This window comes from Paroedura picta, chromosome 13 (genome assembly GCF_049243985.1).
Source record: "Paroedura picta isolate Pp20150507F chromosome 13, Ppicta_v3.0, whole genome shotgun sequence".
NCBI lineage: Eukaryota > Metazoa > Chordata > Lepidosauria > Squamata > Gekkonidae > Paroedura > Paroedura picta.
Genome location: NC_135381.1, coordinates 24,421,761 through 24,448,899, shown reverse-complemented (window position 1 = coordinate 24,448,899; position 27,139 = coordinate 24,421,761). Strand labels below are relative to the sequence as shown.

At 43.5% G+C, this 27,139-nt stretch overlaps 1 protein-coding gene across 8 annotated transcripts in view; it reads right to left on the bottom strand.

The window, feature by feature from the left end:
* FMR1 (fragile X messenger ribonucleoprotein 1) overlaps positions 1 to 23,262 on the bottom strand; it is a 28,371-nt gene extending 5,109 nt beyond the window's left edge. For 2 of the 8 annotated variants that reach the window (XM_077309192.1, XM_077309191.1), the window contains exons 1-13: positions 22,705 to 23,259; positions 19,482 to 19,534; positions 9,637 to 9,730; positions 7,977 to 8,048; positions 7,641 to 7,789; positions 6,672 to 6,765; positions 6,464 to 6,580; positions 5,512 to 5,682; positions 5,348 to 5,426; positions 2,621 to 2,730; positions 981 to 1,043; positions 635 to 721; positions 208 to 403 (exon numbers count right to left, since the gene is read on the bottom strand). In XM_077309192.1, the coding sequence (XP_077165307.1) occupies positions 208 to 403; positions 635 to 721; positions 981 to 1,043; positions 2,621 to 2,730; positions 5,348 to 5,426; positions 5,512 to 5,682; positions 6,464 to 6,580; positions 6,672 to 6,765; positions 7,641 to 7,789; positions 7,977 to 8,048; positions 9,637 to 9,730; positions 19,482 to 19,534; positions 22,705 to 22,755 (1,336 nt within the window). In that variant the 5' untranslated portion in view covers positions 22,756 to 23,259. Of the gene's footprint in view, positions 1 to 207; positions 404 to 634; positions 722 to 980; positions 1,044 to 2,620; positions 2,731 to 5,347; positions 5,427 to 5,511; positions 5,683 to 6,463; positions 6,581 to 6,671; positions 6,766 to 7,640; positions 7,790 to 7,976; positions 8,049 to 9,636; positions 9,731 to 13,421; positions 13,627 to 19,481; positions 19,535 to 22,704 lie in introns of those variants that run through there. The other 6 variants (XM_077309194.1, XM_077309197.1, XM_077309190.1 and 3 more) reach the window with 6 other exon arrangements.
* Positions 23,263 to 27,139: the final 3,877 nt, after the last annotated feature.

Below are 27,139 nucleotides of genomic sequence, written 5' to 3'. Positions count from 1 at the left end.
CTACAGTGTAACAGCAGAAAATGAAAACAGAAACTTGCATGCATGTTTGGATACTAGTAGAGGTTGCCTTCTTCATCTAATCAGATATTAGCCAAGATGATAATCAGGCTTTTCTTAGTAGTTGAGGACTTGGGATTCTTGTATCTAAGACAGTACTTCCCTTTTTGTTATATGAATATATCCACACAGAAATAAATAAAATGTTACCTGAAGCATAGCCTGGCCCACGCCTGCTGTGACCTCTGTTTCTGTAGGGTCGACTACCTCTTCCAAGGCCAGGACCATCATCAGTCATATATCCTTTTTCTTTATCTGTGCGGTTTGGTGGTGGTCTAGAAGTAGCCCCAATCTGCCGAAGTTGCTCATCAATCTGCAATCTCTCCAAGCGTAGTTGATCCACTTCCTATACAAGTATTACAATTACTATATAACTCTTTGCAACAGAATTAAGTCAGTCTCCTAAAAGGAGTAGTGCAACAGATAATCTAAAAACCCAGCGTTCTTGCTTTCAATAAAAACCCTGTGTTTAATGTAAACTTTTAGCCACAAAGTTAAAAATAAATCACTTGAACATGAAGAATAAGCCAACACTGCAAACATTTGTGCAGTTTAATAAGATCCTTGTCTCTCTCACCTTTAAATAATTGAGGTGATAATCCAGAAGAACGGTTGCATTTGTGATACTGTCCTTTGTTCCCACAAAGACAAAAGGGACCATCCCCTAGGAAACAATTTTAGTGAAGCCATTCAGAATTACATCCTCAGTAAGTAGTATGAATTAAATACATTTGCAGCCCTCCAGATTGCACAGCAGCAACCACTGAAAATTCTCAGTATTTGTTCTATATGGATGCAGCTTTGCTAAAACAACTTTTCACCTTATCTGGAAACCCATGTAAAATTTGGTCTTGGAGAAATCCAAGAAGAGCATGTGTATGTTTACAGTTTTATTTAAAACAGAGGATAAAAATGTGCCTTACCTGCCAAGTTTTGAGTTCAGGTTTTTGCTTTCTTCCTGCTACAGTTGATGACACAACTAACACCTGCAGTGTAAGGAATGCATGTGTTAATGATGTCATTAAATATACACAGGAATTAAATACAGAACCTTCAACTCAAGGCTTGACAGAAAAGCACTACAATCCATCTTTTTACAATGCATTTGTAAACTGGAGAACATCCAGTTTACATGTTACACTGACGTGGCTATGAATCCTGAGTACCATTTCACAATGGTGCATCCATATGACTCTGGGTCATAGCCATGAGGCAAATTTAATATATTGAAACCTGATCTCCACAACATATGACACACCTATTCAAGCCCACCAACAAAGCACTTTCCCACCTTTGCTACTTGTAGTTTCAGGTAAATAAAAATGGGATGTATACTTGATTCCTGAACTGATACAGTATGTTGTTACATTACTGTGTTCGCGTTTAGTGACCTACAAGTTGCATATCAGGTATAAATACAGGCCCAAAAGTTAGTTCTGCATTTCACAGCTCCAGAGACAATCTCTATTTTTTTCTACTGCACCTGTGATTCTAGACAGCTTTTCTAAGATTAAAAAATTAATCCAGCAAATCATCTAACAGGACAACAGAAAGTAAATAGCAAGGAACTTGTAACATGGAATAATTTTAGTTTGTGATACTTCAAGATTTAACGACTAGTGCCCTACCTGCCTTCTGAACACTTGGCCACAGTGATCTATGCAACGGTCACTTCCAGGCTAGACCACTGTAACTCGCTCTACGCTGGCCTACCCTTGGCTTTTACCCGGAAATTACAGCTGGTACAAAATGCAGCTGCAAGGGTCCTCACTGGAACATTTTAGACGGCCCATATTCGGTCACTGCTACATCATATGCATTGGTTACCAGTCTGCTTCTGGATCAAGTTTAAGATATTGGTTTTAACCTTTAAGACTTTATATGGCCTGGGTCCAATATATCTGTGGGACTGCTTATCTGTTTATGCCCCCCCGGAGGGCTCTTCACTCTGTGGGTATGAATTTACTGGTTATGCTGAGCCTCGACCCGAGCCAGGACTTTTTCAGCCATGGCCCCAACCTGGTGGAATGAGCTCCTGGAAGAGCTAAGGGCCCTGTTGGAATTGTCAGCTTTCTGCAGGGACTGCAAGATGAAACTCTTCTGCCAGACACATGAGAGCAAAGAGGCTAGAGTCCAGGGACAGAGGGTGGGAGCTGCAGGGGCAGGGCCAATCAGGGTACAGGCAGCTTTGGCTGCACCCTGATTGGCCCTATTCCAAATTGGATAACAGGACACGTTCCACCCCCGAGGCTGTTTCACACATATATAGAGGAACCATGGATAATTGTGATTCTATGATTCTAAGTCATAGCCAAGCCATCTTTCTCCATTATGGGCTGCATGTGCTACCACCATTCAAACCTGGTGAAAGGCACTTTACACCTTAAATGCCACCTATGCATTTGTAGAAGCCAAATACTCCCACAAACTGAGAACTTGCTCCTTACTAGTGACTAAATCAGCTGAAAAGCCCAACATCTTTTGTCAAAAAAGGTTATCTATTAGCCCTCATGCAGTCCATTATTGAACCCAAGCACCAGCAAATATAATCTATTTCACCTACCTCCTCTTGTGGAATATTTTTCTCATTTTCAGCCTCAATTCTTACTCTCACAACGCCTGATTTATCCACTATCTCTTGGATGAGTTTTCCATTTTTTCCTATAACTTTTCCTATAAAAGGAACGCAAGAACATCCCATTATTGTTTTTCCTCAGGTAACTGAAAAAGACATGATGCAGGTATAATTAATTTAACTCAGAAGGATATTCCTGCAGCAACACAGATTTTACCTACCTGTGATACAATCACTTTGCAATAGCAGGCACCACCTTGGACTTTTGTCCCTGTTATCCCCAGTCCTTAAAATATACTTCTTGACTGAGTGTGGGGGGGAAGCTGGTGAGTGTGTGTGTGTGGGGGGGAGGCCTGGTGGGGCCGGGAAACCCCCTGGGCTGGGCTTCCCGGCCCACCAGCGACTGTGCAGGGGGGGGGGAGGGCTGGGTCCATTCACCCACGGGCTGAGAAGCACTCCTGCAGCTCACAGAGCCCAAGGAAAAGCTTCCTGGCCTGTGGGGAAGTGCGGGGGGGGGGGGATAGCTGGCTACACTCCCCGCTTCCTGGCCCATGGGTGAGTGTGGGGGCAAGACTGCCTCCACTAACCTATGGGCCAGGAAGAGTGTCTGGGAAGGCTGTTTGCTGTCGTCTCTCCCAGTCTGTCCGGACACAAAAAGCCCCAGCCAGCCTGGGAGACTGCGCTATCCCTTCCCCACTTTCTCTCTCTTTTGTACCTCTTTCTGCATCTCTCCTTCTATCTCTTTTTCTCCCTCTCTATTTGTCTCTATTCTTTTTTCTATCTCTTTCTAACTTTCTTTCCTTCTACTTATACTACTTGCTCTCACTTTTCTCTCTTTTCTTGTATCTTTCTTCTTTTCTCTTTTTCAATCCTCTTTCTCTATTTCTTACTCACTCTTTCTTTCCACCTCTCTCTTTGCCGTTTTTCTTCACCTCCACCCATGCTAGCGCCCGTGTATCTGCTACAATAGGCTTTAATTTCAGTGAAATGATATTTTGTAAGTTTTCTGCATGTAGCTCTTTTTACACAGAATACACCTGCTTATGTCTGACTTTGCATACCTCATGGACTCTTCACTCAGCACATAGCAATAACAGACCTTATTATTCTCACAAATACTATTTTAGCATCATATATAAGGGCTGCCCTGGTAAACAACGAGACAGCAAACTTTCCCAGGGTGTCCGTGGGTGAAAAAAAAAGCAAGGCCAACCCAGAAAGCACTACTCTTCAAGCAGGTACCCACAGGACCAAGCTGGTTGCAAACCAAAGAAATCATTAGGCTGCATATTTCTGCTACCCATTTCTCTTATTCGTCATTTACCAGGTTGTTAAGTCTGGGAAAGAATAGTGGGTCTCTAGCTTTGGGAAGGAAAAAGTGGCCTTTAGTTCTATGTAGAAAAAGATATGCCAATCAAATAATGGACTGTAGACTGTTTCAACTGATGAGGGTGGGTTGCTTCAATATTTACAATCCACCCCAGAGGATTTAAAGAAATGTAAGAACATAGAAGGGCCAAGCAACCCTACTACCACAACAGCATGATGACAGAAGGTAGGCAGGCCAGTTTTTGAACTTGTATTAAGTCATCTTTCCCACCTCTCACCCACTCCCATTTTCCTGAAACTTCGTTGCAGTGCGTACTGCTAGGCAAAATAATTTGGACTATAGCCTGGGTGTCAGCAGTAGACCATACCATTACAGCCTTTCAAAGGAGCCCAATAATAGAAATGCTATTAGGATTAATAGCACTAATATTGCAGAGCAAATCCACTTTGGTGCCCATCTACTTAAGTACATGCTAGCAACAATGACTATACCACGTACTGCTTTGCCTACAGCCCACCAACCAATGTAACCATGCACCATTCTTCAGCACCCAGCTTCTGTAGCACTTTCTTCCCCCTCCCAAATCATACCCTCCCTACTTCGAAATCAAGAACTGTTTACTACATTTCCTTGAACTCCAAGGTAACTCCATGCACTCATTCTATATTTGCAAATGACTTACTATGTAAAATGTATTGTGATGGCAAATGGCTAATACAATAAAACTATCTACTGTGTAAAATGTTCTCAGGTCAGGCCTTCTCAGGCAAAAGGTACTTTGCAGATACTAAGACTAGTTCTTTTTACTCTTAAAATTTAATATCCCCTTGCAAACATTGTATTGCTTCCCATGGGAGTGGGGACACCTTTTAAGAGCAGGAAACAGACGCAATTTTGTTGAGACCTTCTGTGGAACAGGGAAAGGAAAATTTAAACAGAACTAACCACATGAGGACAAAATAGTGGTATCAGATCAACAATAAGCTTGATTCTTTAGGTGCCTAGAGATTGTTGGAAAGTAGCATGATCCCCACCCATGGTAAGCCCTTGTGATGCCACCAAATTCAGAGATGGGAGTGACAGCAAGACCCAAACACTGTCATTGGAATGATCAATGTTTCAGAAATTCTCTTTGCATATTTTATGAAACCTTCTAGTGTATCTTCATGAGCTACATCCTGCATTACTGAGACAGTATTGCTGTGTCCCAATAAACAGAAGTCTTGCTATCAATCTTGATAATGCCAGCTTATCAAGATTGATAGCAACACTTTTGTTTATTGGGAAAGTTTTAAAAATCAAATTTTATCTATTTTTCAAAATAGTACCTCTTGTTTGTAAACATGACTCCAATCGCTTTATGCTAATATCCCAAACTGACATACCTACTAAGTTTCTTGGAACTTGTATGACATCTTCAGCAAACTCAAGGTAACTTCTTGCCTTCTTTACTGCATCTTGGTCCTAAGGAGAGAAATTTAAGTGGAAGAATTGCAACATCCTTGAATCCAAAATGTTCTGTGACAGCAATGCTATGGATGCAGCTTACCTCACCATAAATATGGAATGTACAAGTATCTTCATCAAGATCAATTGCTGTCACACCCGGTACTTTCCTAGCTTGCTGAATATTAGCACCATGTGTGCCAATGGCCAGACCCATTAGATCTTCACGTACAACAAACTGTTCATGAAATCGTGAAGCAAGCTGTCTTGAACTCTGTAGAAAGACTCTTGGTTATTATGGAATTTCTACTGCCAGTTCAAACAAAATAATAATTCCACTCTTGATCTGTGTTCCTGGGCAGTGATTCAAGTAAGCACAAATTACCTGAGCTCATAGTTTGACTGAATTATGGACAACTTAATTACTCTTAAGTCTATAAGGCCTCAGTTTCCTGCAAGCAAAATTATGACACTATATCGGTTTACTGAGACATTTACTTAGGGATAGAATATTGCTTATAGTTTTGGTACAGAGTGAAGTAAAGTTAAAAATAAAGATATGGATTAGAATTACAATAACTCACCCATAACATCTACAGATCACCCCCCCCAGACTGAGAGGTCGAACCTACCAAGGGAGTGTCAAAGTTATTGCTGTCGAAATACTGTTCTAGTTGGTATGTTATTGTTGTTATATTGTTATATTGATACTGATACTGTTCCATGTAAATGTTCTGAAATGTTTTCTGTAAACTGCCCAGAGCCATAGGGAAGGGTGGTATGTATATGTGTATATATGTATGTGTATATATACACACAAAAATAAATAACAATAATGATGATAATATAATCATAATATAATATAATAATAATAATTTCTTATCACATTCTTCCAGCTTCTTTGTTATAGATTACTTGTGCTTTGTCAAATATTAAATTTAATATGCCCTTATTCCCAAAGCAATATTTAGAAAACACCACAACGCTATAAGGTTCTAATACAGAATGTTCACAACGCAACTTTCCCATATTCAGACCCATTATAGGAATCATACCTCTAGCTGCTTGCTTGCTTCTTCGTTTCTCAGTATTAATGACAACTTGGTCCGAAGACTGCGAAAGTGCATATCAATGAGCATATTTGCACGCTTTGTTGTTACGTCATTGATAGACTAAAAAATCGGGAGGGAAAATACAATTTCTTTGTAAAATCTTGTATCTAACACAGACTATTTGAATTCATCCAATGGCACAATGACTTACCAAAATGATAAGCTGATGAGTTTCAGAATCATATGTTACAGAGAATGCCCCAACTGCCTTTTTGAAGTCCTTGTGTGCAGATTCTTTAGCACACCTAAAAACAAATTCATTTATGAAATGTGTATTTCACCAATTCATAGATTAACTTGTGTGGTCTGTCATGCAGCCAACAGAATAAAACAATCAAAACTGCAACAGACCTCAAGGTAATCTATTCTGTACTACTTGGCTCTGTACTCTCTTCTTCTCAGCTACAGAAACAGAAGAAACAGAAGATTCCTCGAGCGTTCTGCTGTTTCCTAGCTAATCTATCTTTGTCAATAGGCAAAAGGCAATGAGTTGTATGGGTTCTGGCAAAAGGACTCAATCATCATCATCACAACATATATCACAACATGAAATACACTAACATATTTTGAGGTCAGCCACAATGCAATGCTACTGGCATTTGCAGAAGCCATCTTTTCAACTTCATTCACTCCAATTTCAGCCTGCTAGGCATCCCCCCCACCCCCAGGCTACTGGTGGTCAGTAACTCACTGCAGGGCTAGAGATATCAGCAAAAATCAGTGGTATTTTTCCACTGGCAGTGTCTTCCAGAAAGCATAGTTAGGAACAAACTATTGCTTGTATTTTAACACCATGTTCAAAGCGACTAACTGATGCTGGAAAAGTTTATTAACAATTATATTTACACTTATTTTCACAGTTTTTTATTTTAACTAAGTCACTACCTAGTTCACTTACTTACAACTAATAGCGGAAGCATCTTAACTGTTCATACTCATGGATATTTTATCACAAATTAAAAATTAAATGTTATACTATAAACAATGCTTTGAGAACCTTTAACCATAAACTATATCTAGGTTATGACACGTATAAAGGGTACACCCTGCACTTTACTGGTAAGTAAGGTACATGAAATTATATTACTATTTCTCATTAAATTAAAAAACTGGTACTTACATTTGCCTTAAGTCTTCTGGCACATCAAGTTTTATCTTATGAAATGTATCTTTTGTCGCAGGCTTGTTGGGATTCACAGATCTTAAACGCTCAATTGTGACAATTTCATTGTACGTGGCATCACAGGCTGCATATTCTATTACATAAAACTAATAAAAGAACAACAGAATCATGCTTAAATTTGAATTATACTGTATTTTTAGCTCTGCATAGTATGCCTAGTCAAAGCTTTCCAGTAAACAAACACTGGAAAAGACCTACCAGACACTAAAATCCAGAATTTACCGTTAAATATCACTGCAAAGTATTAATATTAATATATATATATATTCCTACCTCACCCTTTATCATTCTCACTTTAGCCAGCCACCAGCAACATGGTTCCTTTTCATTAGCCCTGGAATAAACCTAAACAAAATCATAGTGTAGAACGTTGTATTGTAAAGCAATGAAGAAACAGTTGTCTAGTGGAAAAGCAGTACAGACAATAAATTAAGGGTAAAAAAGCAACAATATTCATATATACCCCTTCCCTAACAACAATTCACTGTATCAATCATTCTGAAATATTAAATATGAGAGGCGTGTTCAAACTCCTAAAAATCCTACCATTTGCAAACTCTTCTTAGCAGTACTGTACATATTTGCCAGAAGAGTGAGGTCATGGTTCAGAACGTGTTTCATAGCCATATCCTTCTCAGCTATACACCCTGCATTCCATCTAAAAGCAGTTACTTTTTCTCTTGATTCCTTAAACATGGGCTACTGCCCTATTAATTAGGTTCAGAAAACCTTGCAAAGGAAAAACAGCTAGGTATTCCTGGCTGAAAAACACAGGATATGAACTACCTGACCACATTAGGTGACAAAGCAAAACCACACCCAACATGAAGATTTCTATGGGCAGTTCTCCACTCTTGCAGAGTATAAGACAGTTTAATATTTGATAATTGATAATTCATTACTCTTTGTAGTTTCTTTAGTCTCATTGTCAGATTACTTCATGAAATGCTGCATTTTTAAAAAGAATTGCGAAGTCATCTAAAGTAAGTGACAAAATAGCTATTTTTATTGGCTTCTGGAGAAGTAGGTGGGATAACTTATTCTTGTGAGAACTATTTTCTTTTCAGTTTTGTTTCTAGGCTTCAAAGGTTTTATGCCCCATCCTAAGAACCTTCACTAAGAACCATCTTAGTGATGGTTCTTCACTAAGAACCATCCTAAGAACCTCTTGTGGCGCAGAGTGGTAAGGCAGCCATCTGAAAGCTCTGCCCATGAGGCTGGGAGTTCAATTCCAGCAGCCGGCTCAAGGTTGACTCAGCCTTTCATCCTTCCGAGGTCGGTAAAATGAGTACCCAGCTTGCTGGGGGGTAAACGGTAATGACTGGGGAAGGCACTGGCAAACCACCCTGTATTGAGTCTGCCATGAAAACGCTAGAGGGCGTCACCCCAAGGGTCAGACATGACTCGGTGCTTGCACAGGGGATACCTTTACCTTTAAGAACCTTCACTACCAAGTAAACTAGAATTAACTTTAAGAAGACAACGAAGAGTTGGTTCTTATATGCTGCTTTTCTCTACTGGGGGTCTCAAAGCAGCTTACAATCACCTTCCCCTTTCCTCTCCCCACAACACACCCTGTGAGGTAGGTGAGGCCAAGAGAGCCATGATGTTACTGCTAAGTCAGAACAGCTTTATCAGAGCTGTGGCGTGCCCAAGGACACCCACCTGACTGCATGTGAAGGAGCAGGGAATCAAGCCCGGATCACCAGATTAGAAGTCAGTACTCTTCTTAACCACTACACCAAGCTTGCTCAGCTCAAGGCACAATACTAGCCCCTGCTGGCAGAATTCTATCTCATGAAGATGACTCGTTTACTCAAACAATTCTTGGCGAAAATAAGCAGGTCACCACCCACAGTAACATTTGCAGTTATTTCAGACAGTCTACCTACTACTGTTTCTTCTACCCTTAAAGGTTTAAAATTATTCTTACCTCAACTTCATCACTTTCATTTATGTCCTTATTGTACCCTACAGGCGGAGGAAACCTGACATCATGGAATGGTATTTGTCTCTCAGGCTGCCAGCTGAAACAGAGTAAAACCAGAATCTATCAAAAACATGAGCATAAGCTATGAAAAACTAGAAGCGTGTTCCTATTTATTCTCCTTGCATTTCAATGACAACCATATTACATTATTTAATATAGGCTTGCATAACACAGGGGCTGAGTCCCAGCTACAGTTGCTGTCTATAGTCCCAAAATGTTTTCAATGCACATTGTTTTCAGCCCATTCTACACCCTTTAATGTAGTTCTATCTGGCCCTGCCCAAAGCCCTCACCAATGGAAGTAGCAGAATTCCTGTGTCACCATAACTGCATCACTCTTTTTATTAGAAGAGTAAGTGAAAATGCACTTCTGAAATGGAACAGTTTTTATTTTGGGCTGTGAGAGCCATAATCATTTTCCAGAGTTAAGGATTTTCTATTTAATAACTATTTTATTTATTTATTCAATTTTATCCCGTCACTCCTGGCATCACCAACTTATGGCAACTTAATTTAACATAGTATACAATCAATACAACCATACCATACAAATGTAAACATCCCAATAACAGCATCATCTTACAGAATTAAAATAAACAGATACAACTTAGCAACCGAGTCCATGATACTATCACCTGATCAACAGAGGGATGTCTTAGTTTAGAGGAGGGGCCCAAGATGATATTTATGTCCATATCCCAGCCTCAAACTTATCTGGCGGAAGAGCTCTATCTTGCAGGCCCTGCGGAACTCAGCCAGCTCCGTCAGAGCCTTGAGATCTTTTGGGAGGTCATTCCAAAAGGTGGGGGCCAAGTCCAAAAAGGCACTGGCCCTTGTAAAGGCCAGGAAGGCCAGGGACAACCGAGATATTATTCAAACAGTGGAATGTTCTCCAGAATGGGCATAGGCAGGCAGACAGTCCCTCTGATATGATGGATCCAGACAGCAGATTTTATAATTCCCGCTACCAAAGAACCTAATCCTAAACTCTTCACTTTCCAATAATTGTCTTAAAGCAATGACAAAATTGTTGTAGCATAAATACAAAGTAACAATGTTCATCATCATTACAAAAAAAAGCCAGCATCAAACTTTAAATCCATTCCACTATATATTTCTGATAAGACCATGGAGGAGGAGCAGGTCTCATGGCTTAAGTGCTACTCAGCGATTAATACTCACTCAGGGCAGCTGTCCCACCCTTGAATGCTTCCTTCTCCAACTGGTTTGCATATCTGTCCAGTGGCCAGCCAATCACCTTCCATCCACCACCCCTGACCACTCATTCCTCCTTCCACTTCCCTCTGAGGCTTGGAGGCTACTGATCCTTACTGCGTGAGTGGCTGCCAGTGAGTTCCATAATAGCTGCATGCAGCCTTTCCAGGTCTTGGGGGGAGAGGGAGGCCGTCCAGAGTTCATCCACTACACCCCTCTAATCTAGCGCCCATTGTATTCCTGAATGCAACGGGGTTGTCTCCTGCTTTTCCATAATTTCACTAACTTGAAAAGTTCTGTTCAACTGAATGCTCAACTGACTTGGTCTAGAAAGCAATCTACTGCCACTGAATAGTGTAAAGTTTACACATAAACAAGCAATGACAAGAATTCCACAAGTATATTATGCTATATAGCAAAACATTCTTTTCACAGTTTAAGTGGAGTTACAACCAGAAAGAAGATGCAAATGGTTAACATCTGACACCGTTAAAATTGCTGAAAAACAAAGAGTAGCAAAAGCTGCTGGCATGAGAGATGAATTCAGGAGGCTAAATGCAGTTTTTCAATGTGCTGCTAGACAAGAAAAGGAAGCGTATTGGAAGCAATGGTGCAACTGACTGGAAGAGGAGTGGACTAGAGGCCACACCAGAAGCCTATTTGTTCAGGTTAAACAAGTTCGGAGCACCTTCACTGTTCATAAAGTGACCATCAAAGAAAAGAATGGAAAAGACTGACCAAACCAACATCAAGGATCAATGGCAACAATATGCAGAAGAATTATATGCAAACACCAAGGTGCCTCAGTCACCAGCCTTCCTTTTCAATATTGACACGAATTGGAAACACCTACACTGGAAGAAGAAGTGATCTGGGCTCTGCAATAGCTCCCAAATAATAAGGCTCCTGGCATAGATAACATTCTGGAGGAACTACTCAGGTCTATTCCATCAGCAGCAATCATAGCATTATGCCAAAAAGTCTGGGAAACTGGCAAATGGCCAATAGACTGGAAAAGGTCCGTTTTTATCCCATTAAGAAAGAAAGATGCTCGCATCTGCTCAAACTATCGAACTATAGCTCTGATCTCCGACGCAAGTAAAATCTTATTGAAGATCATCCAGAACCGTCTGAAATCAATCATTGATGCTCAGCTACTAGATGTCCAGGCTGGTTTTCGACATGGTCGCAAAACCTGAGACCACATTGCAAATTTGTGCTGGATTCTTGAAAAAACACGTGACAATCAAAAGGCCATCTATCTACGCTTTATTGATTATTCTAAAGTGTTTGATTGTGTTGATCACAAGAAGCTATGGGACGCCTTACATGAATTAGGAGTATCATCTCACTTAACCCACCACATCAGTTCATTGTACATCAACCAGGAGGCCACAGTATGAACAATATATGGAGACACTGATTGGTTCAAGGTCATCCAAGGAGTGAGACAAGGGTAGATCTTATCACCCTTTCTTTTTAACCTTTATGCAGAGGTAATTATGTGGAAGCTTAATCTAGACGAATCTATGATCGGAGTCAAAACTGGAGGTTGTAACATCAATAATCTCCGCTATGCAGATGATACAACACTCCTTGCTGAATCGGAGTATGATCTGAAGACCTTGAGAAAGAGACTAAAAGAAGAAAGTGAAAAGATGAGACTATACCTAAATATCAAAAAGACTAAGATCATGACAATTACCGTCAGTAGCATCAAAGTCATAATTGACCAAGAGAACATTGAATGTATTGATGATTTCATCTTTCTTGGCTCTATGATCAATTAAAGTGGTGGATACAGCCGTGAAATCAAAAGGCGAATAACACTGGGCCAGAACACAATGTTAGACCGAATATGGAAGAGTAAGGATACCAAGCCTTAATAAAAAGTGCTGGCTAGTCAGCGATGTTGTCTTCCCCATAACAAGCCATGGATGCGAAAGTTGGACCCTGAAGTCGGAATACAGGAGAATAAATGCTTTCGAATTATGGTGTTAGAGACGAATGCTGCGAATACCATGGACAGCAAAGTTACCAACAAGATAGTTTTAGAGAGGAGCAAACTATGTCATTAGAAGATATTACGGCTAAAGCTCACTTACTTGGGACACATAATGAGATCAAACTAGTTAGAAAAATCATTAATGCTCAGCATGGTCAGTGGCAAAAGGAAACGTGGTCATCAAAGGATCCACTGGCTTGACATGACCAAAGCCAATACAGGGATGGACCACAAATCAATTAGAAGAAACAGTCAGAGACAGGAACGCACGGCGAAGACTTTCCGATAGAATTGCCGAGGGTGGGACACAACTGAATGGATAACATCATCACAGCCCTGAAAAATTAACAAACCTAAAAGAAGCCCTCAAACTGATTTGAGTTCTGAAAAAAAAAAACCTTTCCAAGTTTTTTTTTTAATATACATGAAAGTATTAGCCCCCGTCACATTTTCACTATGCTGACCTTTTGAGGCACTAAATACAAAACTGTTATAGGTGCATACTCACACATACAGCACAATATTTATGCAACAATTTTTTTAAAAAATCCAGCAGACTGCAATTAATCCAAAGTGTTCAAAATTTAAATTTCAGAATCATGTCACTTTACTACATGTGACTACTAATGGTAACAGGTATTAGTTTAAAAGAGTGTTTATCTGACAGACAGAATTACACAGCACACTTATAACACTACAAACACATGTATGATTGTTTCTCTAAGAACTAAAGTTAACCCCCACCCCCACATGAGAATGTTAAGCAACTGACCATTCCAATAGAGGAAGGCATCACAATGTTGCTAAGAATTACAAAACACAAATACCAATAAAAGTCCCAATCCTGGACACATTACATCAAAAGTTTTCCTAATTTCAAAAAATCATTCATATTAGGAAGCGTCAAACCTTTCCAAATATTTTTCAGTGCCACTATCTTCCATGTTTGAGGCAGGAAGTAATTCCTCATTTATTTATTTATTAGGCTTTTGTGCCACCCTTCCATATGGCTCAGGGAGGATTATATATAACATCACGGAGGGGGGGGGTAACATGGAACGAACTAACATATAACTTAGTCAAATACAACAACAATGATCTAACAGTGGTTCTAAATAACCCAATTTCAGTGATTTTAAACACCAGTAAAACAGGAACGGTAACTTAGCTAAGGCCCCTAGAAAAGTCAGACTGGTGCAGACCATGGAGGGGATGTCTGAGAGGGACCTGCGGTCGGTCTCAGCCAAATGCCTAGTGGAGGAACTCCCTTTTGCAGGCCTTGAGGAATTGTGGGAGTTCAGGCAGGGCACTGATCTCTTCAGGGAGCTCGTTCCACCAGGTTGGGGACAGGACAGAAAATGCTCTGGTCCTTGTTGAGGACCAAGGTGATTCTTTGGGGCCAGGGATCATCAGCCAGTTGGCGGTGGCGAAGTGTAATGCTCTTTTAGGGGTATAAGCGGTCTCTTAGGTACAATGGGCCCAGACTGCATATGCCCTTGAAGGTAAGAAACAAAACCTTAAGCCTGATCTGGAATTCAATTGGGAGACAGTTGAGTTGTTGAATATAGGCTAGATATGAGATCTCCATGGTGTATTGGTGAGAATCTTGGCAACTGCGTTCTGCACCTATTGCAGCTAAGATCAAGGACAAGGGTAGGCCTGCATACAGCAAGTTGCAGAAGTCCAGTCTAGAGGTGACCGTCGCATGGATCACTGTGGCTAGGTATTCTGGTGCCAAGTAGGGTGCTAGTAGCTTGGCGTAGGTCATGGAAGGCCTGCTGCGCCACTCTTGTAACTTGTGCCTCCATGGAGAGAGAGGTGTTGAGGATCACCCCCAGGTTTCTGGCGGAGTGAGCGACTGCTAGATGCATTCCGTCCAGGTTGGGTTAGGCGCGCTTCCTTGCTTGGTCCCTTCTTACCCAGCCACAGGACCTCTGCCTTTGATGGGTTGAGCTTCAGACAACTCTGCTTGAGGCATCTGGCTAAGGTTTCTGAGGGGAATCGGGACAGTCATCCATCAGGAGGAAGAGCTGGATGTCATCTGCATATTGGTGGCAACCCAGGCCAAGCCTCCATTCCAGCTGAGCAAGAGGGTACATGAAAATAGGGAAGAGGACTGCTCCCTGGGGGACTCCACATGCGAGCTGATGATGGTTGGATAATCTCTCTCCTATTTCAACCCTTTGTCCACGACCCAGGAGGAAGGCGGTCACCATTTGAGAGCTGTCCTCCATATCCTGGCGTCGGTAAGGCAGTGAGCTAGGAGCTCATGATTGACAGTCTCAAATGCTGCTGACAGATCTAATAGTATAAGCAGCGCTGACCCACCTTGGTCTAGCTGGCAACGGAGGTCATCCGTCAGGGTGACTAGCGCTGTTTCCACCCCATGGCCAGGCCAGAAACCCAACTGAAATGGGTCAAGGGTTGAAGTTTCCTCCAGAAATGCTGATATTTGGTCTGCTGCAGCCCTTTAAACTAAGTTCCCCAGGAACACTAACTGTGAGACAGGGCAATAGTTGTCAGGGATGGTTTTTTGAGCAATGAGCGCACCACTGCTTCTTTTAGTCCTTCTGAGAATTCTCCCGTTGTGAGAGAGAGGTTGATTATTTCCCTGAGGGGGGCCCCAATTCTTATGCCCGTTGTTTTTATGAGCCCCAATGGGCATGGGTCTAGTGAGCAAGTGGTTGGCCTCATTGCTGTTAGCATCCTGTCCACTTTTAGTTTTGAGAGTCGTCTGAAGTAACTCAGTGTTCTCTCCAAAGACGGCCAAGGGAGCTCTAATTCACTTTCTGTTTCCAAGGTTGGATGAAGGTCATGGCGGAGAGTTAAGGTTTTGTCTGCGAAGTGATTCGCAAATACCTCACAGCTAATATCCAATTGGCTGAGGCCAGTGAGGGATTGTAGTATCCTGAATGGTTGTGCTGAGCATGAGTGCGCAGACAAGATGCATGTCACTGACTTCACCGCCATCTCATAGCCTTTCATCTGCGTTCAATAAGATCTCTAGATTCATCGTCATGAGTCTTCCTACAAAATTGCTCTAGTCATCTCAGCTCCCATTTCTTCCAGTGCAGTTCCTCTGTATACTAGGGGGCTCGCTTGAGATGGAGGCAGAGAGGACGTCTGTGAGCTATCTCATCGATTGTGGCATCCTGTCATGCCAGTCACTGACCAGTCCATCTAAAGTATCAGGAGGCATTGGGTCCCGCAGAGCATTCAGGAATCTAATTAGATCCATAAGTCTCTGTGAGTGAGCTGAGTGGGAGTGGCAACCCTAGCATAGTGGTCTGACATTGACAGGGCCATAATCATGACTGGATCCACATTTAACCATGCACCAAAAACGAGGTCCAGGGCGTGGCCTGTTTGGTGGGTAGGGCCAACAACAAACTGCGAGAGCCCTAGTGTCACTATGGCTGACGCCAGATCCAGCCCATTGCCAGAGGATGTCAGTTCTGCATGGACATTAAAGTCCCCCAGAATTAACAGTCTAGGGCAGCGGTCCCCAACCCCCAGTCCAGAGACCGGTACCAGTCCGTGGATCAGTTAGTACCGGGCTGCAGCTCCTTCTCGCCCTCCTCCCTGGGCGCTGCCTCTGGGGCTGCCTTGCCACTCTGCCGCCGGCTCACCTGTTATGTTCTCCACCGCCTCCTCCCTGGGTGCTGCCTCTGGGGCTCCCCTGCCTCTCTGCCGCCGGCTCACCTTTTGTGTTCTCCACCAGCCGCCATGGCTGGGGCTCCCCCTCAGCGTGGCACTGGGCTGCTGCTGCTGGCAGCGCCCCCCAGCAGGCAGCTGGAAGTCAGGGGCGCTGGCGTGAAAGCAAGTGGAGCAGGGGCTCAGGCGGTGGCAGCGACGTCCCTCAGCAAAATGCTACCCCCCCCAGGCCTCAGTAAAATTGTCAAGTGTTGACCGGTCCCCAGTGATAAAAAAGGTTGGGGACCACTGGTCTAGGGAACTGTAATGTCCATGAGGCAGCCGCCTGCAGCAGGACTGGCAGGGCATCTGGGGATGCATTGGGAGCATGGTACACGAGTCAGATGGCCACACTCTCATCTGTGCCCCACCCGAGGCCAACACATTCAATTCCTGGGATTTTCAGTGCAAGGAGAGCTTTCATCAGAAAGTGGATATATAGACAAAAATTCAAAGGCATACAATATTCAAGGAAGTTTTAAAAACTTTTCAATGGGAGACTTTTTCAAAGGAGAAACTGAAGCTGCCATTCAAGCTTGCAAGTATATTTCTATAACTCACCCTCACCCATCAGCGTAAGTGAGACTGGGTTTCAAATACATGCTTATGATTGAAAGTGCTAGTGTGTGTGTGAGTGCACATACACACTAAAATACAAAAACTATTTTAACTGCCCAGATCTACGTGATATTTTTTATCATTCACTTTAATATTAGAATTAGTGGACAAAACTCAGTACAGATTGGGCAGCCAGGAGACCACCATTAGCAGCCCTGCTTAGCAGGCCAAGAGGCCCTCGTTAGCAGGCTCCTCTTAGCAGGCTGAGAGGCCCTCGTTAGCAGGCCCCGCTTAGCAGGCCGAGAGGCCCTCATGAGCAGACCCTCCACCACGACCCTTTGCTCAGGGCCCTCTCCCCTTACCTGCTGGATCCAGGCACTGAGAAGCATCTGAGAGCAAAGAGGCTAGAGTCCAGGGATGCAGGGCGGGAGCTGCAGGGGCAGGGCCAACCAGGGTGCAGCCAGCACTGGCTGCAACCTGATTGGTCCCATTCCAACTCGGACAGCCGGACATGTTCCACCCCCCCATGCTGTTTCACAAATATATAAACCATGGATAAGGATGGTTAAATTAAATGCAAGCCAAAATATATCTTCTACAATTTTGTATGACAACACTTTAAGGCTATATGCGGTCAGGGCCCAGTGTACCTGAGGGACTGTCTCCCTGCCTATGCCCCCTCAAACAGCTTTACACTCCACCACCACCAACCAGCTAATGATCCTTGGACTTCAAGAAGCCCGCCTGGCATCAACCAGGGCCAGAACCTTCTCTGTCCTGGCTCCCACCTGGTTGAATGAGTTCACAGGGGTGACAAGGGCCTTGACAGAGATAAAATAGTTCTGGAGCGCCTGCAAATGGGAGGTTTTCCATCAGGCATTTGAGACCGAGTGAAACCAGCAACATCCACAGGGCCCCTGCTCCCTCTTTCCCAAAAATCCATTCATGAGTTCTGCCCCTGGACCTGTTTGCACCGTTACCTCTGTTATAATATAAATAAATGTTGATATTATCGTTGAGGGAATTTATATGTTAAGAGGGAAAACACTAAGTTCCACACATTGTTTTCTATGTTCCCATGTAAACTGCCATGAGCCACAGGGGAATGAGCATACAAAATAAATGAATAAATAAATCTGGAACAGCTTCGCTGTGTAATATCAAAAGCTAAGGATTAGGTGGGCAGGGCCAGTCTGATCTTCAGACCAATTGGAAGCTGCTTTGTCCCCGGCCCCCGACTTTGGACCAATAGGGAGGTAACACAGCCCCCCATTCCCCCGGGGCAAGCTTGCAGCCAGTTTGCCCACGGCTGTTGACAGGGACACATTAAGTGGGCCAGGGGGGGGGGGATTGGCCTCCTTTCCCCCTTAGGCCAGGAGGTGGTGTGAGGGCTTCCTGGCCCAACAGATGCTGCGGCAGGTGTTCTTTTGCCTCTTGTTTCATCTGTACAACAACCCTGTGCAGGACACCTCAAACCCGCAGAGAGTCACGCAGAAGAAATACACATGGCTTGGGTGTTTCTTCCCTCCAACAGTGAGGCTGGCCAAAGCAGTATTTTAAATGAGAGGGGGCTTTTCTGCAAGCCAACTGCTTTCCCTTCAGCCTAACTTCCTGGAGGCAAGCTGTACTTCCAGGGAATTCTCAGACCCCACCTAGAGGCTGGCATCCCTAAACCTCAATGGAATACAATACTACACAGTCACCACTCCAAAGCAGCCATTTTTGCCTGGGGACCTGATCTTTATAGTCTGGAGATTAGCAGCAATTCCAGGAGATCTCCAGGTCCCATATGGAGGTTGGATGTCCCTGGTCTGAACATTTTATCAACCATAAAAAAAATGGAGACAGAAGTAGCAGGGTGGACACCTGTGTACTGTGACTATTCCATGTGGATTAGGGCAGGGGGACATTTCGGTGTCTGTGGCCTAATTCACACAAGAAGGGAAATGACGTTGAATGCAGAACTGGTAGGAATTGGTTGCCATGCAATCTCCCTCTAAGAATAGTCTCCAGTCTGATTTTTCCCTTCACATATGTGAAGACATGGCTCTGGAAATCTCATCTGGAACCACTATGTCACAATTCCCAAAAATCAGTCTCTCCTACAGTCAACCAACAATCCATGTTTCCACACCCACACCCTCATTTGTCACCATGCCACCACAACCTCCCACACAACACACACATTCAACCCCATGCCCTTACAAACTGGACAACTCCTCCCCTTCCTCTTCCCACCGCCAAGCTGTAGTGCCCGTTGTACTCCTGGATACAACGGGCTTTGCCACTAGTAAATAAATAAATAAAAGATACATACTTGTTCTCAAATGCAACAGTTATTGAATCTTCATGTACATCCTTCACAAATGCCTGTAAAAGTATAAGATGTTTTACTTAGGCATGTTGCTTTTAGATGAGGAAAAGAATCCTTGTACATTGAGACTAATTACACCATTCAAATGTAATTTTACAGCATGAAGGCCAAAGTATTTCCCTATGAATGACCCATTACAGCAGATATTATAGCTTGAGCTCAAAGCCATTATATTTGCAGATTTGCTTTAACCAACAGGGAAAAGCACGCATCCTTTTACTTCTCATGTTCAGTTACATTTATTTTTTAAAATTATTATTATATATAAAACTCTTTGTTCAGATACTTCAAACAATTGTTATTGTAATTGAATTGGATGATGTTATTGCAATTTTTCCAGTTATCCAAAAAAGCCAGACTGAAAATCCTATCACAAATGCAGATAAGAGTATATTTAGAAGGCTCTCAGTCCCTTTACATGTCTTCAAGTTAAACACGCAGCTTGGAGAAGGCTGATTGCAGAGACTGCAAGTCCTAAGAGACTTTGAAGTTTACGCCTGCTGCTCTCATGGCTTGCAAAAGGCATTTAAATTTTAAAGGAACCGTTTTCCCTTTAAGCCGCTCTTGCCTCCACTGGAAATAACAGAATGGGGGCACCTTCTTTGTGGGTCCAATCTGTCAAAACGCTTGGGGTTTTTTTTGAGGAAAGGCACTAGAGCCCCAAATACCTCCAAAATCAATTCCTCATTATTACCTACAGCAGTGGTTCTCAAGCTTCCTAATGCTGCGACCCTTCAATACAGTTCATGTTGAGTTGACCCCAACCATAGAATTATACAAGTGCTCTTTCACAGAAATTAAACTGAAACTGACCAATAGTGTGAAGATCCATTGTTCATGATTTTATATAAATTGTTTTTTTCTCCCAGGGTTTCTCAGTTCAGTTCTGCCTCTTGTCCCGCCATCCCGATCTCGCTCTTTTCTGCTGCTCCAGGCAGAAGACCGCTGTATCTCATTCTACCCTGGAAGTCTGTTGTGTGGATGGTACCCCTCCCCCAGTCAAGCTGCTTGCCCTGCCATAACCCCTGTGAAAGGGTCGTTCAACCCCCAAAGGTCGTTCGACCCCCAGGTTGAGAACCACTGACCTACAGGGATCACCAACTATAATGATCCCCAAAGACTATAATGGAGCAAAAAAACCTTGGCATTTCAGAATATTTACCAAATCCCACATCAGTATAGGGAAGACCAAGAGATACCAATATTTTTTGTGTACAACACATCCAAACTCAATAAATACCATTCATTTTTCTGCACACTCTTAACAATGACATATTAAAGACCATGGATAGAAAATAAAGTCAAAGCTTTTTTTTTAAATACGTTAATTTCATTAAATGAAATAATGAAATAGAAATTCCTGTCTTGTTTCCCTTTCCCTTAAACAAAAAGTTCTATGGTATCTATGTTTGACTCCTTGTAGTTGGTTAAATCCAGCTGGTTCTACCTGTTATATAATCTTAAAACAAAATGTCATTTGAGAGGCCAGATAGTATTGCCTAATGTTTTAAATTTAGAAATCTGAAATACGTGTTATACATACATGTTTGTTTGCAAGTTCCATATCTTCTTAAAGAATGGCTTGCAATACCCAAACAGAAACATGCATGCCTAGATTACAGTTCTGAACAACTGTCTTCTATTTACAGTAAAAATACAAACACTGATAAACTATTTCAGAAAGAGCAACATACACTTCTGCAAGCCCAACAGGCAAAGCAATTCGGAGCTGCAAATACCCTTTCTGTGACAACTTCCACAAAATTATGAAAAGGTACTTTGTTCCCTAAAGCAACAGTTCAGAAGACAAAGCACAATGCCTCCAATTCTAGATAATTATGATATACTTAAAACAAAAAACAGTACTTATTGGTTAATAATAATAAAATTGGAGTCTAGTAGCACCTTTAAGACCAACAAAGATTTATTCAAGGTGTGAGCTTCCAAGTGCAAGCAGTCTTCCTCAGACCAACTTGCACTCGAAAGCTCATGCCTTTAATAAATCTTTGTTGGTCTTAAAGGTGCTACTGGACTCTGATTTTATTCTGCTACTTCAGATCAACATGGCTACCCATTTGAATCTATGGTTAAGAATAGTTTGTGCAAGCCATCCTAAAAAGACACAGAAAATGTCATGTAAATGGAAAGCTTCTGCAGGAAGTTACGAACAGAATATTAGTCACCTCAGCAGAAGACAATATAGACTCAGTGTAAACCCATATCCTGAACCACAGATGCAAACAATAGTGTTACTTTACACTATTTAGTTCATGTACTGAGGGTAAGAGTATTTTAAAGCATTTTGAATGAAAGATAGACCTTGAAGCACCTGGAGGGCGAGGGCAAGCCACCTCCCCCTAGAAAGTTCAGCTTTTTAACCTTCCCCAACAGAATCCTTGATTTAGTTTCATCCACTGGAGAATGGCTCTTCTCTTCATCCCATATTTTTCCTTATCATAAGGCATGAGTAAAACTCCTGATAAAGTAAGTCACCTCTTACCGAACCAGGCCTTGACTGTGGAAAAGAACTCTGAACTTCAGGAAAGAAACTTCCACGGATCCCTCCCTTAAACTACACGAAAACGCTTATGACAACAGGGTGAAATCAGAGGCGTGAGTACACACACTTCCTACCTGTTATTCATTACCTCACCTTAAGGCCCGACAGACCAACCGTTTAACTGAGCAAGAGCGTCCGTGGCTCAGCTTGAGCTTGACTATGAGCGCCCTGAAGAGAATTACACTTTTCCACCTCGAAATACTTCCAGAGCTTGCTGCCCTCCGCCTAAGAACGGGCAGTTATTCCCAACGTCTCCCCACCAAGCCCCCCAATTCAGAAGCATCATTTGTGGGGCTCCCCTCCACTCCAGGGCCAGGCGTCTCGCAGACACCCGCTATGTCTAAAGGCGCCCTGAAGGGCTGGCCTCCTCCTCCTCCTCCGGGCCTGAAATGCGGGGTTCTTCTTCCCTCACAACTTGTAGGAGAAGAGAGGGGGGGGGCTTGCTCCCCTCTTTTCGCCTCCCCCCCTCATCTTCTGAGCTTCTCCCGGCCAAGGCGAGCGTGAGGCGGCGGTTCCCAAGCAAGGCCCAGCCGCTTTCCAGGCCTCCCGCTCTCCATCAGAGGCGAAGAATGAAGAGGAGGAGGAGCCATCGAGTTGTTCCGTTACCTTGTAGAAGGCCCCGTTGGAGCCGCGCACCTCCACCACCAGCTCCTCCATGTCGGCGGCGGGGCAGGCCCAGCGGCCCAGGCGGCCTGTCCCGCGTCCTTTCTTCTTCCCCTCTGCCGCCGCCGCCGCCTCCGCCACCGCCGCCGCCTCCTCCCCCCCCTCCTCCGGGCGCGGCGCCTCCGTGTCCCTCAGAATTGCGGCGGGGGGTATCGTCGCCTCAGGCAGGGGAAGCAGCAGCACTGGCTGTAGCAGCGGCACTGGCACTGGTTTCTTTTCCCCCACACCGACTGCGGCCCGTAGCCCGGAAATGAAAGCGAAACGGTCGGCGGGAGGCGAGGGGCGAGGAGGAGGCGGCGGCCGATGATGGCGGGATGGGGGGTGGGGCGCCACCGCGGGTAAGGGCGCCACCACGGGCAGCCCGCTTGGTATGTAAACATTAAAAAACCTGGCGCCGTCACGTGATGCGGCGGGCACCCCCCCCTCAACAAGCGGGAGGCGGGATGGGAAGCCGCGCGAAGGGGCGGTGGGAGGGGCCGAGGAAGGGAGGCCGAAGCCGCACGCACGCGCGTTCTAGGCCTCGCGAGAGAATTTCAACGATCGACTGGAACGACGGTCTCGCGCGAGAGAACGGGACCGCCGCGGGTAAATCCTGCTGCGTGTGCGCATGTCCGCAAGCTGCCATCGGGAGTTACGCTTACTACTTTTTTTTTTTTTCTTGGCGTTCGCGCGCGTTTCGCGTAACGGAGCGGATTTCTCGCCGCCTCCTTCTCAAGTGTCTTCAGTTGAACTGATGGCCGCGATGGCTAATGGCCTTAAAGGCATGGGTACATTCAGCTGAGGAAACTTTTGGTTGTATTAAAAACCCTATGTCTTCTATAGACACACAGTGGCTTGGATCCCAGAGAATATTTCTGTTCATAACGTTAGAACTAGCAAAACCATCACATTAACCATAATAAAAGCATCCACAAATCATAGATACACAGCTGACCAAATATTCAAATATATGGCGCTAGAAAAGGACAAAGGAGAGCATCACATGTTTTAAAAACCCTATCCTGTGAACCCATGTAGTTTGGGGTAGTGGTTAGGGTGCTGATTTCTAATCTGGCAAACTGGATTTGAATACCTGCTCCCCCAGTGTGGTAAAATCAATGCTCTGGAGGGCAGACTCTGGTGTACCCTACTGAGGCAAACACCCTTCCCAGGTTCCATCTCCAAATCTCCCAAGAGTTTCCCAATCTGGGACTGACTGCTCTAAAGTGGCATAGACAGGGAAGCCAATCCAAAAATGGCACATTGGTGAAGAGAAGGGGTGAGGTACATTTCAGAGTTCCAATGTACACCTCTGGGAAATGACTTTTTAAAAGTTTCACAGTTTTCAGGCGAAGTAATAGTGAATTTTAGTTTTTAAAATAGAAATATCTGTAGGCTAACGCAGTCAAAGGGTGAGTTAGCTATACATATTTTGATTTACAAAAATAAATGTGTTGCCTTTTTAGTTCAGGTATTCAAAATGGTTTCCAATTTATACAGGTTTCTCTCACAGCATCAAAACTCAAATTATAGCAGCAAATACTATATTAAAATAAAGGCACAATTTATAAATATATTTTTAAATGTGCATAAAAATTGAAGATATGCCATGAGCGTATGGAAGGGCAATATAAATAAATAAATAAATAAATAAATAAATAAATGAGACTGCAAAAAAGGGTAAGAATTTATGGAATAAGTGGAAGGTGACAAGGAAAAGGAAACAAAACAACATTTCCATTAATTTTTGAAAATTCTCAGACTCTGTAATCTTTAAATTTCCCAAAATTAATATTATTTCCTGCACTGATCCAAATTAACCAGGAAATCTTGCTTGCCTTTACTGGGATCTGTAATTTTCAACAACTTCCTATTACACTTAAGTTAATTGTCAGATTTACAATGTGTAGCTAGGAACCTGGGTGTGATCCTCAATGCCTCCTTCTCAATGGAGGCTTAGGTCACAAGAGTAAGGTGGCTGGCAATTAACCATCTTCACCAAACTATTAGTGCCCTACTTGGCCCTGGAACACTTAGCCACTGATCCACACAGTGGTCACCTATAGACTGGACATCTGAAACTTGCTTTGCACAGGCCTTCTAGACTAGAGGTAGTCAACCTGTGGTTCTCCAGATGTTCATGGACTACAATTGTAATCCATGAATTGTAGTCCATGGACATCAGGAGGACCACAGGTTGACTACCCCTGCTCTAGACGTCATAGGACAATTGCATTGAGGGTGTCAACATGTGAGTTTACCCAAACTGTTACCCAAAGATGTCACCTGGGAGTTCACAGGTGGTCATGATGGTTTGTGAGATCTCCATAATCTCTTGTACAATGCTGGGAATGATGTCATGGTCATTGTTTCCTACATTTAGGAACCAGTCTCTGAAAGCATCGTTATCTGCCCAGATATCGCAACTAAGCTGGAAAATGGTGAAGGTAAAAGGTAAAGGTATCCCCTGTGCAAGCACCGAGTCATGTCTGACCCTTGGGGTGACGCCCTCTAGCGTTTTCATGGCAGACTCAATACGGGGTGGTTTGCCAGTGCCTTCCACCATCTTACCTTAAGATGGTGAAATTATTTATTTATTTATTTGATTGTTAGTTAGTTAGTTTATTTATTATATTTATATACCAGTTTTGAATTCTACTTTCTGGTCCCAGGACAAGATAGCTGCCAGCTTAGCTTCTGCTTGTAAGAAAGTTTCACACTGGTATGGAGACAGAGGGGGCCCAGCAGTAAATAGTAGGGTGTGAGCCGTGGATCACTGGCTTGACAGTTTTATTTCTAATATGTCTTTGTGAACTACAAATGGGTTTGAGGGGTTTGATTGACTGGTTTGGATGTGTTTGGGTGCTGTGACACAATTTACTAATGTAACAAGATTAACTTTTGCTTATATATTCCTACTGTTATGATGGTCAGTTCTTAGTCTGACGAAGAGTGCTTGCACCCGAAAGCTCACGCCTTGAATAAATCTTTGTTGGTCTTAAAGATGCTACTGGAATCTGATTTTATTGTGCTACTTCAGACCAATACGGCTATTCATTTGAATCTATCCATAAGGACAGATATGAAAGGGATAGGAAGCTATGGGAATTTGAAGTGGAAAAATCACAAGTTATATCTATGTAAAGATGATAATCATTTAATCAAGAAGATGTATGAATTTTTTTTATTATTGTATACGGAGGATGCTTCAATCACCCATTTACAGCATCCAGAGTCCGAAGCAGAGCTTGGCCCTGCCACCCTGAGAATGTCAACCAAGGCTTCTGCAGCCTCTGAAGGTTTCTTCTGGGCAGGGGGGAGAGAGTGGAGTCCCAGGCAGTGCTTCTCCCCACCGCCCTGAGAATGCCCACTGAGGCTTCTGCAGCCTTCGCAGTCTATTTTGGGGATGTGGGGGAAAGTGGGGTCCTAGCCAGTGCTTCTTACCACCCTGAATATGCATGCCAAGGCTTCCGCAGCCTCGGTGGGCTTCTTCAGGGAGGCTGGGAAAGCAGGGTCCCAGGCAGTGCTTCTTCCTGCCACCCTAAGAATGCCCACTGAAGCTTCTGCAGGCTAGATGGGCTTCTTTGGGTGGGGAGGAAGAGCAGGGTCCCTGCTGCCCTGAGAACACTCAACGAGGCTTCCATGGCCTTGGTGGACTTTTTTGGTCTGGAGGGGGAGATTGGAGTTCTAGGCAGTGCTTCTCCCCGCCACTCTGAGAATTCCCACTGAGGCTTCCGTGGCTTGGCGGGCTTCTTCGTGGCATGGGGAAAAGAGTGGGGTCCTAATCAGAGGTACTCTCCGAGATACTCATGAGACAGTGGCTATGGTCATTAAGGCTTCATCAGCTGCCTCTATTATGAATAGAGCCGGCATAGCATAGTGTAGGAAACTTTTATAACTGGTCCCTGAAAAGGATAAAAGAGTGGTTGAGGGTGTCACTCACATTTTAAAAGCTTTTTCTTTTTCGGCTGATGCAACCTTAGATTCTCTTGTGTTTGCAGCTAGGGTATTGGCCTCTAATGCAGTGATCCACCATCTCCTTTGGCTTAAAGCCTGGCCAGCAGACTATCAGTGCAAGATGATAGTCCCAGCCTATTCCTTGGCTGAGGATAAGCTCTTTTGGAGAACATCTGGAGAATATCCTAGTTGAAATGAGGGGTAAGAGAAAGGGTATGCCAAGACAGGTAAGGAAGGAAAGAACTTCCTTTAGGTCTCAACACACATTATCCAAGTTTAAATCCAATTATAAAAGGGGATCATGGTACAATCAGAGTAATTTTAATTTTCGTCACTCAGGATGTAGAGGAGGCTACTTGAACATTGGTGGTCGTTACAGAAACAAGTCTGACAGGGATTCCAAGTCCCCCAAAGCATGATGCCACAATGATTCCGGTGGGGG